This window comes from Simochromis diagramma, unplaced genomic scaffold (genome assembly GCF_900408965.1).
Source record: "Simochromis diagramma unplaced genomic scaffold, fSimDia1.1 OVJJ01000486.1, whole genome shotgun sequence".
Lineage (NCBI taxonomy): Eukaryota > Metazoa > Chordata > Actinopteri > Cichliformes > Cichlidae > Simochromis > Simochromis diagramma.
In genome coordinates this window covers 2,782,048-2,801,105 of record NW_024387047.1, presented here as the reverse complement: position 1 = coordinate 2,801,105, position 19,058 = coordinate 2,782,048, and the positions used below count along the sequence as shown (strand labels likewise).

At 41.0% G+C, this 19,058-nt stretch overlaps 1 protein-coding gene across 3 annotated transcripts in view; it reads left to right on the top strand.

The window, feature by feature from the left end:
- LOC120741685 (serine/threonine-protein kinase 32C-like) overlaps positions 1 to 19,058 on the top strand; it is a 97,625-nt gene that overhangs the window by 43,473 nt on the left and 35,094 nt on the right. For all 3 annotated transcript variants that reach the window (XM_040044693.1, XM_040044695.1, XM_040044694.1), the window contains one exon: positions 15,515 to 15,666. In XM_040044693.1, the coding sequence (XP_039900627.1) occupies positions 15,515 to 15,666 (152 nt within the window). The remainder of the gene's footprint in view (positions 1 to 15,514; positions 15,667 to 19,058) is intronic.

Below are 19,058 nucleotides of genomic sequence, written 5' to 3'. Positions count from 1 at the left end.
AAATCCTCATTAGGATGGAAATGGGAAGGCAGACGAACAGAGACAGCTGCTGGAAATGAGTGGGAGTAAAAACGAGATGGAGATGAGGGAAACGGACACCGCAAGAGGCTGTGACACTCATCATATCTATGGAAAGGTCAGGAGGTGGTCAAGCCTTCAACGTTTTCAACTTTTTTCTGTATTTTTAAACCTCCGTTGGGCTCCCAGACGGCCAATCAGTCCTCCGGTCTCTAAAGACTGACAGTAGCTGCTTTTTACTTCTCATCCCTCCCTTCTTTGCACCTCTCAAAACCAACTCTCATCTTTACGTCGATGAAAGTTGGTTTTGCAGAGTTCATCTTGCAGCTCAGCCACAGCATAGCCCTCGGCAACCAATTAGCCTAGAAATGCGCGCTCTTCCGTTACACTACACCTCTATAGGTTTCACCGAGTAAACCTACACTGCACAGCAACATAAAGAAGAAGAAGACGGGGCCATATGGTTGGAATAGCTGCTTTAACATACCACGCAGAGAGCTTGATATTCCCTGGTTTATTTATTTCAACGGTATGATTTCAACCATATTTTTTTTTATCTACAAGAAATGGACCAGCAGATTGTGAAATCCAAAAAAGAAAAAATAGGCCATTTGGAGGCGTTAATATTAACATTCCTGCCAACAAAATATAACTTATAGGGTAGAAAATGAGAATGGCAGCATTGCTGCGAGCCAGAAAGCTGTCATGACCTCTAAATTCTCCGCTGGAGTCTGAATCTTATTTCATCACCGTCCAACTTTGCCAAAGTGTGCCTTCGTACATAGACGTATTAATCATCAGGGTATTCTGGGTATTGCTGCATTTCTACTAATAATAGGGTTAAATTCTTGGTTGTCTTCATTATCATTCCAACCACTCTTCCCCAGAGAATAACACAAGTATCAGTATTCTCATGTACAGCATCATTATGTACCTTCTACAAACAGGAGAGAGAGCTTTGTTCCACCTCCACATTTTTTTGATATCTGTGCAGAAGCATGGAGAATGGATTTCAAAACTGTGACAGTAGCCAGCGTTTTTCTTCAGATAAGGTTACATTTTCTGATTAAAACTGATAAGAATCTGCGATCAAATAATTCTCATTTGACATTAAAAGGTCAGATAAGTTTTTCCGTCTGCCTGCAAACTTTGTGTCCTTTGATCAGCGATGCCGTGCCCTCAGGCTGGACCTCAGGAAAGATAAGAGTCTTTAAGATATTTATGTCTTTGCAACCTTTGAAGATACTAGAAATTGACATTTTTAGGTGTGAGTGCCTTCAGTATGACAAAATTAAGTAACAAACCATCCAAAAGAAGGGTGTGAAGCTGACTTTGTAGTTAAAGGAGTTATGGGGGTTGATTTTCGTAGTCTTTGGATGCGCTCAACCACATTTACCAGAGCAAAGTGATCTGAAATTGATTTAAAACTTTTCATATTTAGAGTTGACTAACTGCTTATTCCAAACTACCAGTACCCGATGAGATATGAACTGATACTTTGTGTCGTCATTGCAAAACTGTTGAGTTGTTCGCCACAGAGTTTAGTGTAACAGAGTAACTCTGTACTGCTCTTTATTTTTGGGGGGAAGTTGGCAGCACAGTAACTGCAGCTGCATTAGCTGATGCTGTGTCCCATTTGTCAAATGTAGTAGTTAGTCATCATCCTAAAGGCTATTTGTCTTTGTCAGCTTGGAAATAAGAATGAAATAACAAGTCTGCCAGCATGATGTTTGCATACTGCTTATGTGCTGTAGTAAGAGCAGAAAGCCTGCCAGTTAACGTAGGCAGGGCTTACCGACACAAATCAATCAATCAATGCCTTTGTGAAAGCTGTAATACTGACGGGTCGGTCAGCGGTCGGTCTCACAAGGGAATGAATGTGGAACTAAGTTACTTTTGCCCAGAGAAGGACACCTCAGCTAGAGAGAGGACTGGAGCTGTGACCAGTCAGGATTATGATGATGTCAAATACCTGTAGTTAACAAAGGTAGCAAACTAGGTATATCGCACATTCTCAGTGAAAACAGCGATCAGTTTTACATCTTACAGACTCACTTTTAATAAAAGTCCAAATTCTCCTTTGCTGGATTATTGTTGGTATTACTTTCATAATAACAAAAGCATTCCTTTATTGACTTTTCAGGATTAATCCATTATTTTTGGCAGTGGTGTGAGTGGAAAACCATTGAAAAGCACCTTTTTTTTTCTTTTCTTTTTTCGTTTGTTTTTCAGTTACGGGCTTGCCCAAACTTAATCTGGTCTTTAAGTCTGACATCATTGGTCGTTTTAGGGTCCAAACTTCGCTTCAGATCCCAAAGTCAAACGAACACTGCGGCATCACTGAGCGTTAAAAGCTGTCTAAATTCTTTCATCTTTAATCAAGTGATCGGTGTGGCTGCTTTATCAGGTGTAACAATTAAGTTTAACATTGAACAGCGGTAATAAAAACAGAGAAAGGTCAACAGTGATCACTGACTTCTTTTTAGGGGCTTGTTCAGATTAAATACAGCAAGATACAAAGCATTAAAAAATGTTAAAAACACAACGGCCTTAATAAACGCAGAGTAGTTTGGACCCGAAAGCAGAGTTCATACGTCGTCACTTAAAGACCGGATAGTGACTGCTGGCTTAATTGATATTTAAATTTCCTGAACAGTGGCATCAGCTCCAAACTGACATGGCCAAAATGTCAAGTGTGAACTCCACCAAATATGTTCGTACGGACGTAGCCGCCGAGAATGAAAAATTAAGCCAAAGGCGAAGTGCCTGTGTTTATTTATTTTATTTATTTTAAACTCCCAGCAGAGGGAAACTTCTCTGGTTGCAAAGCACTAGAGAAGTCTTTTGGAAACTGCCTTCAGCTCTCTTGCCCTGTCCACATTTTCCCGATGAGTTTATGGGCTCAGTCACTAGTTTCAGGTCATGATGAATAAAATATGAAGTACATTTTGCAACTAAAGGTCATCATTAGAAAAGCCAGGAAGGACAGTTATTCAGGGTATGGCCAAGCTTCAGGCTTATAAGGGGACTTAACAGTGGATGACATCACGATGGCTACGTCCATGTTTTATATAAAGTGTATGTTTCTTGTTTTTGTGATATATAACAAGATAGCAGATGGCAAACTGCGAGTTATATCATGTTGATGAATATGTATGAGATATTTCCACTCTTAATGGAGCACTCAGCTACACCTCAAACAGCTTCAGTAAACCTATAGTGGAGATGAGCCTTCAGGCCCTTTTTGTGCATCTTTGGTCTCCATTACCTTCTTTGATGCATGTAATCCTCATTATGTGGTCCTTACATTTCCTCGCCTTCATACACGAACGGCTTCAAACGTCTGTTTTATATAAACTAGAGGAAAGCACAGACAGGCAAGTGTGTCTTTACAATTTTTGTATTAGTTTATCATTGTGTATGTAAAGTGTTTCTTAGTTTAGTGCATTCAGCACAGATCCTCTTTTATTTTTTCCTCTCTCGTTTCTGAGAGGACAACCGGTGTTTCACTTTAATGTGACAAATCCAGATTAAATGCATCCACAGCTTTTGTCTGTGTTTCTGTAAAATCTTGTGCTTTCATTTCTTTGTTAAATTTATTCTGTCATAGCAGTCCCATGGATATGGCTCATGACGAGAACTGAAAGATTAATTAGTTTGGCAGTCAACAATACTTTAATCTTTCTACATTAAATCACTATAGAACCACACTGATTTGCTTGTTTGCAATTTCCTGTCACAAAGAGGCAGCGGCTGCTGTCTGTCAGCGCTTCAGAACATCTTAGAACCAACAGTTAGCTGGTCTGTACATTAGTAAAAGAGGGCATGTATTAGGGTTGGGCGATATGTAAAAATATTCCAACTGACAATCGTCAGTCCAATAATCAACAAGACCTTTTGATGGGCGGACTGATTCATGCATTTACAACACAGAAGAAGTCCAAACATGGACGAACTACTTGCAAAAACAAAAATAAAGTTGCCAGTTTGGGATTTCTTTGGCTTTAAACCGGATGAAAGAGGTTTAAAGGAGCATGTTTAAACCGGATGAAACCTAAGAACGTAACCAAAGTGGTGTGCCGCTTATGCAGACGTATAGTGCGAGCACGACTAACTTGCATGAGCATTTTATCTGTCCATGTACAAATGCTTTTTTCTGAACATAGGCTACTGCCTTTTTTCCTTTCTGTTGTGAGTTTGAGTAAATGAAGCGCTACGTTTGGGCGCACTGTGAGCTGGGTGCATTTGCTCGCAGATGAAAAAGGCTGCTGTTAAAACAGCGCTCCTATTATTATTACTTTTTCTGTTGGCTGCTTCTATTAGCTCCATCGTTATTAGCAAACTTACTCATGGGCAAAGAAATAAATAAATCGTCCTTGTACAAACGATGGACGATAGGCTCAGCCTAATCTGCATTGTTATTTTCATCTTTGTTCATCAGATTTTTTAAAAACTTGATGTGACACACTTGATAAATATCAGTCACTTGCAGTCAATTCCATCTTATATGTTGATATGAAGATATCATTCAACACAGCCAGTTGTGACCGATACCAACATTCAACCAATATGTTGGTTTATTCCTAAATGATAAATGGGACTGAAAAAAAGTAGTGAAACCAACTGGTTGACTGGTCACATACATCCTTTATCCACTGTCACTGTAGCCACAGTGCCAAAAGTTCACTGACTCGAGCTAGTCAGATATGCAGAACGTGCCCTTAAACGATGAACTGAACTTTTGAAGTGTTAGTCAGACAAATAGGGCTTTTGAAGATAGCACTGCATGTTGAAAAGTTAATACATTTCTGTAGAGTTTTGTAAATGATGCCTAAAGCAAATCATTTCCTTTGGAGAGCGAAGCGCTCTCAGTCTGCTAGAATAATGTGTTGTTATGCAGGTGTGCTTGTGCTGCAAGTGCCATCATTTATATGTATTTATATCTGTACTTGAGACTGTTCTTATACTAGAGAAGAAAATGTATCCCTCTTTCTTTTCTTTTTCTTTTTTTTTTGCTTGTATCACATAGCTTCATTTTGCACAGCTAAGCCTCAGAGAAGTCCGGTATTAATGGTCATGCCTGCCGTCTTCCCGCAGCTGAGCAAATGGATGGCCGAGCTCAGTAAACACGTTCATTTCCTGCAGGCTGACAGCAGCCGCTGTGGAGCAGGAGACATCCAGTGGAATGAACCAAATGAAAGTGCAAATTATTCTTTCTTCTCCCAGGATGACATGTTTATCCGACCCTGAAACTGTGTTTTCCTCTCTCGACTCACTCAAAGCACTCTTACCAGAATGAAACGTGGGTGAGAGGAGCGTGTTTGGTGCAAGGGAGTGGGCGCATTTGCACGTTTCCGGGTTACCCTTTACTTAGGCACGTCTTTCTAAATCATTCTTACCAACAACAGGCATGAGCTGAACATTAACCTGAGGCAATGGAGAATGCACAGCCCTTAACATACAGTACATTTCTGGAGAACTTAATAGAAAAGACACGGGCTGCCCTCCTTCTCTTCCCCCCCGTCATCCCTCTCTGGACCAGTGGCCCTCTCTGTCCATGTTTCCCTCTCTGTCCATGTTTCCCTCTCTGTCCATGTTTCACCCGTGTGCCTCAGTTAGAGGCTTCTGGCCGACTTGGCACTTACCTGACCTAGAAAACACAAAATCTGCAGCTTCCTGACTGAGCCCACTAAATTTAACACCCAACCTTTTTCTCCTCGCTGCAAGCCTTGTAGTCCCTGGAGCTTTAGGCCTTCTGACAGCAATTGATAGGACTGCTAACTATAGCAGAACAGTGGAGAGGACGAGGCGGTGGAGGAAGGTGGATCGGAAAGGTAAACAACATACAGCCATCAGTGGGATTTAACAGGGACGCTCTGCTTTGAAGCGCGACATGAAAGGGCTTTTTTGTTACCAAGTGATATGTTCAGCTAATAAGCATTTAATAAGTGCATGTGTTCAAGGAGTGCGTAACACTGAGATTAACCAGAGGGAGGCCTGGGTAGAAAAGAGCCGGAGGCTGAGGCAGATGGTTGGGGTGCAGAGCTAGATCAGTATTTTTTCTTTTCTTTTTTCTTTTTTTTTAACATATGAAAGATTTAGAGTGGAAGAAGGCAGATTTGGATTTATATACAGAGATATAAACTCAGAGTTTTAGCCTGCAAAATCACAGAGAGAGTGGCTGCAGGTCAGTCTCCTCTGAAATGTTACGGGACTGATTTCATCAATATATTAGTTGATACAAAAAAAGGTGAAAGAGTGGTAGTCTGTCTCAAGACCTCGTATCTTATCATTAGGGTTTAATAATGTTATTATTGCTATCCTACACTAAAAGGTCATTCGTGGTTCTTGATCCAGCCGTTGGCAATTAATTTTCCCAAATGGCCACATGAGAAACTAGGACTGTTGTGAAGGGCTGCAAAACTAAGCTTATAAAGAAATAGAAGTGAATATTGTGCAGAAACGAGGCTTGGTGACCTTCCACAACTGGGACTGTTGTGGAGGGCCATAACTTTCCCAGTAACCATCAGTCAATCTGAATAATATACAGTATATTTGTGGGTTACAAAGATTAGTTTCATTGCTCTACTAATAGAAGCGCATTGGGCCAGCACGTGCAGTACAAGGACCTGAAACTGAATAGAATTCAGCCCTTATTAAATGTGTCTTTTGCTTTTTAAATTGTTCTTTCCAGCAAGTTTAGTTTTCTGCTGTTTGTCCTAATGAGCACTCTCTTCTTTATAAATTCAGTTCAGTATAATGCATAAAAGAATCCATAAAATGGTAAAAATATATGTTTTGAGAGATTGTCTCCCATTTGCGGTTAGCGGTGTCATCTACAACAGATGGTGAACTATAAAACAACAAGAATAAAATTTCTACAGTTTGTTTTTAGTTCAAGCTCTTAAGTTGATATGAATTCATGGGTCTGGGCGTATGAAGCATATTTAAACATAATAAAAGCATCGCCAGTGCCAATATGAGAGCCAACCACTCTGAATTACTTTTACTCTTATACTTTAATGCAGCGTGTAAGATTTTATGATGCTAACTGAAAGCATTTAGCGTCTTATAAAGCATCTGCTTTATCACCCTTATTGATGATAGTTTACAAAATGAACATCATGACCTCCAAATAGCGACTGAGACCATAAACTCATCAAGAGAGCATTTTCTGAGGTCTGAGAACAAGAGAGCAGAGGTCTGTCTTAACATGGAGCTCGTTTTGCAACAGGACTTGGCCCAAGTTTAAGGTAATTCCGCACTGGCTTCACTTTTCAGACCCTGAAGATACGTCCATCTTTTATATAAAGTTTATGGCCACCATAAATCATCTTGTAATGCCTGGGGGCACCGGTGCCAGGGTTTACAACCTCAGTCATGCTTTAGATTCAATTGTGTGTCCTTAAGCAAGGCTCTTAAACTCTGAGCTTTGTGCTTATTATTAAGGTGCTCTGCCTTACTGTGATGTCTAATATATATATATTGTAAAAGCCATGAGTAATGGTACTACATGTGATGCGATCTCTTCTCGGTGATGGATGACACACATTATTAAAAGATAGTAATGAACTTCCTGATTTGCTATTTTAAGCATCGCTTGAGGCTCTTGCCAATAGACCTGTCAGTCTTCAGTGTTTTCCACTCATCTTCTTTCATAATTCTTTATTAAGTTAATAAGGAATAAGGGAATTGAAAAAGCTTCTCATGGTGTACTCAGCTCTTTAATACCACTGAACATTTTTTTTTTTTTTGTATTTACCTCCTTGAGTGGAGACGTGCTAGGTTACATTCAGAAACCTTTCCCCCTCCTTAGCTCAACTAAATCCAGCGCTTTTCACTCCAGAGACTGAATCTTTTTTTCTTTTTTTTTTACTGTGAATTCTCCAGTGCCCCTTGGAATCATTATCCAGTGACCTCCTGAATTAACATCCTCCACTCGTTCGGCAGCTGAGGTTAGAGCTGGACAGATCATCTCAGTGGAATATATAATTAGTCTCATGATCTGCAGTAGATGGGTCGTACCAGCAGATAGGTCACATTGAGTCCCAGTGGAATTTTTCCCAGCAAATTTAGGTAGGCTGCGTTGTTTAAATAGAAACCTGAATCGTGGTTTCGTTCACATGTGAACGCTTGAGACACTGTAATACACAGCAGCTGCTGCGCTGGCCTTTTCTTCTACGGCAATATTAATTACAGCATCCTTGAATAATCTCTTCTCTTTCACTTGGCTCTTTGCAATGTGCACTCTGCTGAAAAATTAATGAATTTATGTTGCTTTTTTTTTTTTTTTTAAATGGATTACTTCTGGTTTTAAATCAGAGTTTACATGTAGCTGCTCCCTTCAGAAGCCCCACTGTTAATCTGTAATTGCTGCTCGTATCGCCTCATTAAGGATCCTCAAGTTTCTAGAACATATGGGTGAATAACTGAGCTGCCTTTATTTAGACTGTTGGATGTTTTCATGTGCTGTTCAGTCGTAGGTACGTGTCTCTTTGCTTGCCAGGCGCCCCTGGCTGACCCTACGGAGATCAACTCCAGGAAGCAGCCGCCAAGCTCCTCGTTATTAGTGTCATTCGCCTCTCTTCGTCCTTATTAAATAATGATTGTGCTGCAAAAACACACACACACAAAAAAACAAAAACAAAGTTGGTTTCATGCTCCAGAGCTCAAAACTATTAAAAGTGAGCATCTGAGCTGTTGTGATGCAAAGCATGGATTCTGTGAGGCAGAGACAGGCAGGTGCTCTCATCCGTGGCGCTACTCCTTGCCTTTAGATTCCCCCTGCATCCAATAGCTTCTAACAGCACATAGAGAAATATACGGAGAAACGGCGTGGTCCCTGAATTAATGCTTATTGTGTGTGTCTGTGCGCTCGTCTGGCCACCTCTAAAAAGCGCTCTGTAGGAGAGATAAACAGGTGCTATGTGCAGCTGGTGGTCAGAGATTACAGCCAGCGTTGTGACAGCATCTCACCCAGAGCCAGCGCCGCCGTCCTTCCCGCTGCTTGGAGACATGAAATCTGGAGCCAAGTCTAAACCCTGGACAGAGCCCATATGAACAGCCTTTTTTTCTTTTCAGTTGTGTTTGCTCATTAACACTACCCTTCAAATCCCCTGGTGCACGAGACTAAAGCGGTCTCATAGCTGCACTGCTGAATTCAATAACACTCGGACTGTTTCTGTATGTTTGCGATCAGTAAATGCAGCTGGCTATTTGTCACTCCCATAACTTGCTGGGCTCAAAGGAAACACAATATAGAACAGTTTTCCATGTTGACAAATCCCAGTGAATTAACACAAATTGTCTGTGTATCCAAAAGCTCATATAGCTCGTAGCATTTTCCACTGACAGAGATTTCCTCAGTAAATACTCGCCGCTTATAAACTCTATTTACTCACTTTTAGTGATGTTTGTTGTAAAGTACAATTCCTGCTGATGGGAATTTTGGTTTGTTTTTAAAGAAAATAAAATACATCATGACCTTTATTCAATTGGATTAAAAGGTCAAGTTCGTGAGTGGTTTTCATCATACCTAAAGTTTTAGATCTGCACAAAATTTAATCAGGTGGTCCCTAAGGATCTGTCCTAGGTCCATTACTTTTTTATCTTTACATGCTGCCACTTGGTACTATCATGAGGAATCATCATATATCATTCATACACAGTTGATCTGACCCACTGTTCACAAATTAAGAAGCTGCGTTGGCTGTTGGATCTCTTGAAAGTTTTTAGAACGGAACAGAAATGAGATGGAAATATTTGTTGTTGATCCACAAAGTCAAAGACAGAAGACGTATTCATGTTTATGATCTCGTTCTCTGAAACACAAGCAAGTCAGGAACCTCGGGACTATTTTGGACCGCTCAGTTTTTACAATCATATTAGTAAGGTCACCAGTGCCGCTTTCAGATCATTTGACTGATCACTGAATCCGATCTGAGGGTGTTTTCACTGCGGCCCTGTTGTTTTTGTTTGTTTTTTTAAAGCTACCTGCTGACCTGAGGTCAGTTAAAGCTTCTTTCTTTGTTCCGTGTAATCTTGTTTTTTATTGTTTTTATGTTCATTAAATTCAGTTGTTCCACAGTTTCCAACCACTGGCAATTGCTCGTGCGTCCACTAACTTCATTATACATGTTTGATATGAACATTCAACATAGTAACAGTGCATTTTTTTAGACAGTAACTACAGAAAACGTAATAGATTGAATTTAAAAATTAAACTCTAGACTCTCTAGAGTTCGTTGGAAGTAGCAGACTGGGACTAAGAGCCATAGTGTTTGGGGAAGTCAATTATGTGACTGCTGCTGTAGGGAGCAACCCCAAAGGCACTTTTAATACAGATTTTTATCATTTTATCTGAATGTCGATAGATTTAGCCGAACGGCATCATCAAAATCCCAGCAACATGTCTTCCAAAACTGTGTCTGAGATAAAAGTAAAAGCTTCCAAAAACTCTCCACTGTGGTAGTTTTTGCTAAAGGATCCACAGGCATGTTTCTGTTACTTTTTCAGTTTTAGGAAGTTTAAATAAGGCTGGGAAACATGTTGCCATTTTCCAGCCAGCTGCTGTCGGTCCAGGCAGTGCCACTGAAGCAGATTAAATAGATATTTAAGTTTAAATGTGTGCACGAAATGCTTTCTAAAGTTTCCTGATCATTTTGTTTATGCTGAAGTAACATTTCCTGGGACTCATTTATTAGGCAGCACTGTTCTTTTCTTTCTTTCTCTTTTTTTTGTTTTTGGATGACTCTTGCTGGCTGGAGGCTGGTCAGTCCAGAGCCTGACGTGGCCGCTGTGCCAATTTATTAGCCAGCTCTTCTCCCAGATGCGCAGCTGGCCAGCCAGCGGACAGATCTGGCACCGTCCTCAGATTTGCCCCTCTTCCGCCCTGCTTGTTTGAAAACAAACTGACCTTTATCTCTGACAAATATTCAAAGCAGTCTGACTAGCAGGTGTTCCTAAATTAGAATTTAACGAGAGCCTGGCCAGCAGTGTTAACGATAGGCTGACTCACACCGACCGTTAGCGTTTTAGAGATAATGTTACAGAATAATTAGGAACATATGAGTGTCCACGACTGCTCTGAGAGAACTTGTCTCAGAAGGTATCTCTTTATGGCACCTCAGTCCCACACTCTGCAATTGCGGGGATCTTCCATCTCGACTGATTTAATTCTAGGTGAAAACGTCTCCATTCATATGCAAATAGCTTGCAAAACATTCCACCTCACACCTCTCGTCTCCAAATTGTCACTTTTTTCTGCTCCATACTAAACTGGTCTAATGCATTGAATTGCTAATACACTCTATGAATAAATGAATAAATCCTTTTTAAAAGTCATCATTTCACTCCGCTGACCGGCTCCTGAGGATTCCAGATAACACGAGGTTAGTGGAAGATGACTGACAATTTGATATCTGATTGGTTTGGAAATGTTGTGTTTTTACATTCTCCGATACTGACACACAATCACCAATAAATACATTTCAAAGTAGCTTTGTGCAATGCAGGGTAACAGAATATGGTCAGCACAGAAAAGCGTGATGAGGAAAACATCCATGCAAACTGATTTTTCATGTATAAAGTCTGACACTATTTATAACCTTCAGCTCCCCCTGTGCCTCCGTCGGCTCTCTTTGCAGATGGATTATACATGAACCCAAAACTGTAAACCTTGCGGTCCTAAGCAGCAAGCTGTGAACCTGAGATATTTATCAATTTGTACATTATAAACATAATGTGCCGTAGAAATATTGTTAAAGTAAAAAATGTAAAGAGAAACTGAACATTTCTGAGATTTCACTTGCTTTGCTTTGGTGACCTTTCAACCCTGAACATGAGAACAGATTTCAGTCAGACCACTTACATTTGAAATGTTGCATCACAGCAGCAAAAACAGTCTCCAAGCGCATCACATCCCACAAATATGATAAACACAGAAACTGGAAGGAGCTGAAAGAGAAGGAGTTACAGTATTATTTTATTTTTTGCTTTTCATGTGCTTTTAGAGTGCACATCCAGCAAGACCAGTAAAAAAAATGTAAAGCACACGATTCTTAATCAGCGCCGTCATTAACTGAGCACATGCTGTGTACAGCCATTCATCATCTTTACTGTTCTCTCAGTCAAAAGACTTCAGACCTCAAGATTTCACATTTACTGATAATTTTAATCATTCGACACGCTTCGCTTGGAATATGTAAACCACTAATGAGAACACTTGTTTTTGGGTAAGTCATCACATCAGATTGAATCAGATCACATCATCACGTAAACATGATGATATCTTGTATAATGTGGTGTATATGTTATATTAGAAATCATTATTATTTCTGCAGATCATATCAGTAAGGAAGCTGAATAAATATTGATTGATAACGGGGTCGGATTAAATACGCGTGCACTTCTTCTCACTCCTTTTCGATATGTAACTGAATCAGGTGAAGTGATATTAAAATGTATTTTGCTTTATTCTGTAAAGTGTTTTTTTCCCTTTTCTACGCTAAACGAACTTCTGTGTATTGTTTACATGATCTGTATTGAACACAAAGCCATGTTGTGCAGGAGTTGCGGATGGGGGACCGTTTGGGGGGGGGGGAAAAGAGAAGAAGCAGCACTTTCTTTAATAACACTTATAGGAAGTCTTTTACGGCTTTTAAGTAACTACACTGTGGAGTCGAGGGGAAACGCAAACATCTAGTTTCTATTCTCCAGTGTTGATCTTTTCTACTTTAATAAGTAAGATTCCATTTTTGAAACGGCTTTCTCAAAACGAAATGTGGCTGCCTTTATACTGTCTGTTTAATTATGTTCTATTAAACCAACATCAGGTACAAAACTAAATAAAATTAAATAACTTTAAAATTTGCATCACTGAATAAATTTTGTGACACAAACCGTAGTAAACTTAATAAATCATGTTTTTGAAATTCTGTCTTGAAATCGATGTTATTGTATTCCACATTGGTGTGCAGTAATATACCAACAGTTTTAACAATAACAGCAGACTTGGCAAACAATCAGGAGACGAAGAAAGGGTTTGATGAATGTTAGCTACGATGAGCTGGTGAGCGTGATGGGAGGGGGGGAGGCGGGGGGTGAACTTGAAGATCCAGATGGAAGCAAATGGAGAGGCAGCGAGTCAGACCTGGCACACATTAGAGCTCTGTGCTCCAGGGGAAACCACGAGTACAATTAAGTAGATGATGTTTTACACAGTAATGGCTTTCCTCCTGTCACTGTTCACATAATGTCTATTTTAACACCTCATTAAGCTTGGTGTTCAGTCTTGAAATCATTCTTTCCCAGCAAATCAAGAGGAAAAACCCTTATTTCATTGGCAGAAGTATGTAGCTTCTTGAAGCCTCTTTATTTGTTTGTAATGCAAACATAATTTAAACATAGCAGCGAAGGGCTCGGTAACTCATTTCAGGACGGTATCATCATATTTGCGAAAAGTGTTGCAGCATGCACAGCTGCACAAACATCCATCTGGATGGAGGCGAGGGATAGTTTCTCTTCCCTCTGGCATTTTTTCCCTCTGTTTTCTAAGACTTAAAAAATAAGAAAAATGCTGTGAAGGGTGTTTTTTTGTTTGTTTTTTTTGCAGTGCATCAGGGCCAGAGTGCTATGTAACAGCCATCTGTGTGGATCTGACTGTAACGAGCAGACCTGCGAGAAGATCCTTGGTGGACAATTCAATCCAGCAATGGCTGAGTGTCTATAACAGAAATAGGGAGGGGGGGTTAGCATTAAATGCTTCACGGGGTTGGCAAATGTTACAGTCAGTGCAGCGGTGGCCAAAACAGCTGCTGTTCTTTAGGTAGTTGGACAGTGACTGATGCTGAGATTTATGTGGTTTTTCTAAGTTTCACATTCACTGTGTTAGCATGCACACAAGATGCCATGTTGTTGGAAGAAATCCAGTTAAGGAGGAAAACCAGAGGACATTTTTAAATGTAGGTGGTCGGTAATCATATTCCACCCCGGCCCCTTCCTTGGCTTTAAAACAAGGCTGGCATCTTTTAAATGTGTTACAAGGATGAGTAATGGTGTTCCTGCTGACCTGCTGCCACTGTGATACTCTCCCTGTGCCGGGTCTTTTTGTCATCCACACACACACATTTGTTGGAACCCAGATAAACAAAACCAAGACGACGGTCTCTAATAGAAATCGAGCTGCAGTACCCACATTCCAATTAATGAATTCGGTTTTTATGTGTAAAGATCGTGACAGTGGGGTGAGGAGGCTTTCAGTAGAACTGGCTCCTCTCAAATAATGGATTTAATCCAACTTTACTGTGTTTGTTCCTTTTTGTAGCACATGAAGCAGCTCTCCACTGGCTGGAAGTTCTGGATAAAGGGAGCCTGAAGCTAAAAAACTAAATGATGTAGAGAAGTAGTTCACCAACCTGACCAATGAGCCAGCCAGTAGGGAAACCACGAGATGGGAAGGGCATTGGGTAGCTGGTTAGCCACCATTGAGCTTTCAGGATAAAAGCAAGGGAATTATACAATTGGATATCATGTCTTTTTTTTTTTTTTTTTTTAGATGACAAAATAAAAGCATTTTTTAAGAAAGATGCTAAAACAACTCGCCTATTACTTGGGTGAGCCGCCAAGTTAGCATATTTGTCTGCAGGCATGTTCGTGTGATGTAGAAGAATTCGGTTTGAAGAAAGGCGATATTTTTGCAGAAGCTACTGTAAATGTGTATTCACCCTCCGGCTCATTTAAGCATTTTACTGACGGCGTCGCGCGTTGGTGGCATCCCTGCTCAGCAGTCATGCAAATTAGCCCTCACCATCCTTTGGAGACGGCTAGAAAGCCACATCAAAAGGACTGATTCTGATTTCTTGTCTTCAAGTCTGCTATGACACAGCACACGTGTAATGGGTATGTGTGTTATTGAATGTTGTATGTGTTCCTTCTCTCCTCACCAGCTTTAAATCAGTCTTCCTGGAGTGAGTTTTATACAAAGATGAAACTGGAAAAAACAGGCAGAAAACATAGAAGATAAAAGTCCAGCGGTGACCTGCTAAGCAGGACTTGCTCTGTGATCTGTTTTTAATGACTGCAAGCTGTAATGTTATTGTAGCGACCCCTCTGGAGTCCTGTCCTGTTCCTGACCCTTCACTGATACTTCCTGATAAGAAAAAGAAAAAACTGTAATCAGTGTTTAAATAAATAATGAGGTGATTTGTTTGGAAGTGGTTTCTGTTGTTGTCTCCCGTGTTTTCGAAAATGAAGTTTATTTGAGCTGCTCGGTTTATGAGTGCAGGGCATCCACTCAGGTTATCGCGTTAATCAGCAGCTGAATGATGCCGTAGGCTGTTTAGAAAACATTTTATTCGCACAGCAGCGTGACCGCATTTGTACACCTGCACGAAAAGCAGCTAAATATTTATATTATCTTGTACTAATGTGCCCAATTTTGTTTCTGTCTCTTCTCCCTTTCCCCCCCTCCCTCTGTTCTGTCCTTTCCCTGCTGCAGGTATGCATTGTACAAAAGAGGGACACCGAGAAGATGTACGCCATGAAGTACATGAACAAACAGCAGTGCATAGAGAGAGATGAGGTCCGAAACGTCTTTAGAGAGCTTGAGATCCTACAGGAAATTGAACATGTTTTTTTAGTAAATCTCTGGTGACTATCCTATGTTTTTACACTTTCAGTGTGGTCGGCTCTGTTTGTGTCGGTTGCCTGCTTCGCCTGTCTGTGCGCTCCGTGCGTCCGCCCTCAAGTGATTCCCAGTAGACGTGTGCACGCTTGCTGTAAAAATCTGTCGCATCCTTTAAATAGAAGCGCTCTTTTTGAATGTTATGTGTTGCATGTGGGTAAAAAAAAAAAAAAAGTTTAATTAAAGCTTGAACAAATTCTCCTTCAGAAACCAACAGCTATTAACTTAAGAAACAATTTATAGCAGAGAGATATTCTGGGATATTAATTTTGGCTCTGAGCCCATGAAGCACACATTTGATAATTACTGTGGTTTGAAATGACCTCACTCTTCCCTCGAGTATGATATGTGGGTGAATGGAGGCTGCGTTCATTATTCAATGCTCATCTCCGGGCGGGACACATTTCTAAATGTAATTGGGGACCTGGCACGGCATTCACGCCGTATTACACAAAGCACTTTGCTCCTCTGTAATTGGTAGAGCGGTTGTGCACGTGCTCGTCGTCTCCGAGCAATCGCTGCCAGAATATTCCCACGTTCCGTGATGGATTGATTACGCGGAGCGAGACAAAGCCGTGTCCGGGGCTCGTTCCTTACCAAGTTGTGAATGATTTAAGATCAATCTGCAGAATGCATTTGCCTGCTAGATACTCTTACTTCACTACAACAAACTGAGGGCATTTTAATGAGCGTACAGTAGTAGGCCTGTTTATTTTTTATAATTCCCTGCAGGAGTTTATGGCTGCCAAAGCCTTCTGTGTTCTAGTTTTCTAGTTCTGGCTGTGCTGCTCAGCTCACCCTCACTCTCTCTCCGCAAGCAGCACTGTTTTAAATACCCATTAGTGACAAGCATGCTGAACTGTATCTTTGTGGCTACGTGGGATTGAGAAGTTTCACACCTCCTCTCTCTGCATTTGAGATGCTCCAAAAAAATGGCCTGTCCATCTCACCGGGAGCACACAGAAACTCATACTCGAGCAGTTCCTCTCGTTTCCAAGTATAATTGGTCCTATACTCAAAACGCCATAAGTCTTCATTCTAATTGGACCATTATCTTTGACACGTGTTATTTTAGGACGTTGAGGATGATTTTGTAAACAGATTTTGCAGACCTGTAGCGGTATCCGTGCAAGCGGACGGTTTGTGTTTCATCTGCGAGGAGTTTCTGCCTCTGCTCCTAATTAATGGAAGCCAATTGAGCTTTGTCACTTCCACGCATATTAAAATATAATCAAGAGCACTAGTCTTAGTTACTCTACACCCTGAGACTCAAACACAAGTTCCACTGGAAACATTAGTGAAAATTGCAGGGAAGTCATTAATAGCTCCAATAAAATGTGTTGAGAATTCATTTGTGATTATGCCAAAAACAATAAAGTGTTTGTAAATCGAGACGAGCGATTTGAATAATAAACATGTAAATGTTGCTGCTCAGTTACAAAAACGTACATGTGAATTTTTGGTGCTTTTCAGCTGTGATCTGTAAATTGTAAAGTACATGTAATGAGAGCAGCTTTAATGAAGCTGAAAAAACTGAGCCATGCTGCTGAAATTGGACTTGCTTAGCACAGGCCGCTCATTATCTGTTTTATAAATGGATTAGTCATTAAATGAGGAGAATACAGGATCGTGCCGCCCCCCATTTCTTTGTTTTGTGAGGAAAATAGGAAATGGGTCCAGATTTATTGAAACGTGGAAATGGAAATGCATGTAAATATAATGAATCAGAATCAGAGAGACTTTATTTATCTCCAAGGGGCAATTAAGATGGGGAGGGGGATAAAGAGCTTGCACAGTTTGGTCCTATCATCACCTTTATTTTAAAACACCACGTGAACTCTTTAAGGCAGCACTCTTCTAATTTCTTTAAGTAGGGAATAGTCTGGAATAGTTTTCCAGGCTTCCCAAAGGACATTCAAAGCTCTTCTTTGGATGTTGGCCGCCTTTTGTTTCCGTTCTCTGTCAGAATCCTCTGGAACAGCCGATCTACAGTGGGGCAAAAAAGTATTTAGTCAGCCACCGATTGTGCAAGTTCCCCCACCTAAAATGATGACAGAGGTCAGTAATTTGCACCAGAGGTACACTTCAACTGTGAGAGACAGAATGTGAAAAAAAAATCCATGAATCCACATGGTAGGATTTGTAAAGGATTTATTCGTAAATCAGGGTGGAAAATAAGTATTTGGTCAATAACAAAAATACAACTCAATACTTTGTAACATAACCTTTGTTGGCAATAACAGAAGTCAAACGTTTACTATAGGTCTTTACCAGGTTTGCACACACAGTAGCTGGTATTTTGGCCCATTCCTCCATGCAGATCTTCTCGAGAGCAGTGATGTTTTGGGGCTGTCGCCGAGCAACACGGACTTTCAACTCCCGCCACAGATTTTCTATGGGGTTGAGGTCTGGAGACTGGCTAGGCCACTCCAGGACTTTCAAATGCTTCTTACGGAGCCACTCCTTTGTTGCCCGGGCGGTGTGTTTTGGATCATTGTCATGTTGGAAGACCCAGCCTCGTTTCATCTTCAAAGTTCTCACTGATGGAAGGAGGTTTTGGCTCAAAATCTCACGATACATGGCCCCATTCATTCTGTCCTTAACACGGATCAGTCGTCCTGTCCCCTTGGCAGAAAAACAGCCCCATAGCATGATGTTTCCACCCCCATGCTTCACAGTAGGTATGGTGTTCTTGGGATGCAACTCAGTATTCTTCTTCCTCCAAACACGACGAGTTGAGTTTATACCAAAAAGTTCTACTTTGGTTTCATCTGACCACATGACATTCTCCCAATCCTCTGCTGTATCATCCATGTGCTCTCTGGCAAACTTCAGACGGGCCTGGACATGCACTGGCTTCAGCAGCGGAACACGTCTGGCACTGCGGGATTTGATTCCCTGCCGTTGTAGTGTGTTACTGATGGTGACCTTTGTTACTTTGGTCCCAGCTCTCTGCAGGTCATTCACCAGGTCCCCCCGTGTGGTTCTGGGATCTTTGCTCACCGTTCTCATGATTATTTTGACCCCACGGGATGAGATCTTGCGTGGAGCCCCAGATCGAGGGAGATTATCAGTGGTCTTGTATGTCTTCCATTTTCTGATGATTGCTCCCACAGTTGATTTTTTCACACCAAGCTGCTTGCCTATTGTAGATTCACTCTTCCCAGTCTGGTGCAGGTCTACAATACTTTTCCTGGTGTCCTTCGAAAGCTCTTTGGTCTTGGCCATGGTGGAGTTTGGAGTCTGACTGTTTGAGGCTGTGGACAGGTGTCTTTTATACAGATGATGAGTTCAAACAGGTGCCATTCATACAGGTAACGAGCGGGGGACAGAAAAGCTTCTTACAGAAGACGTTACA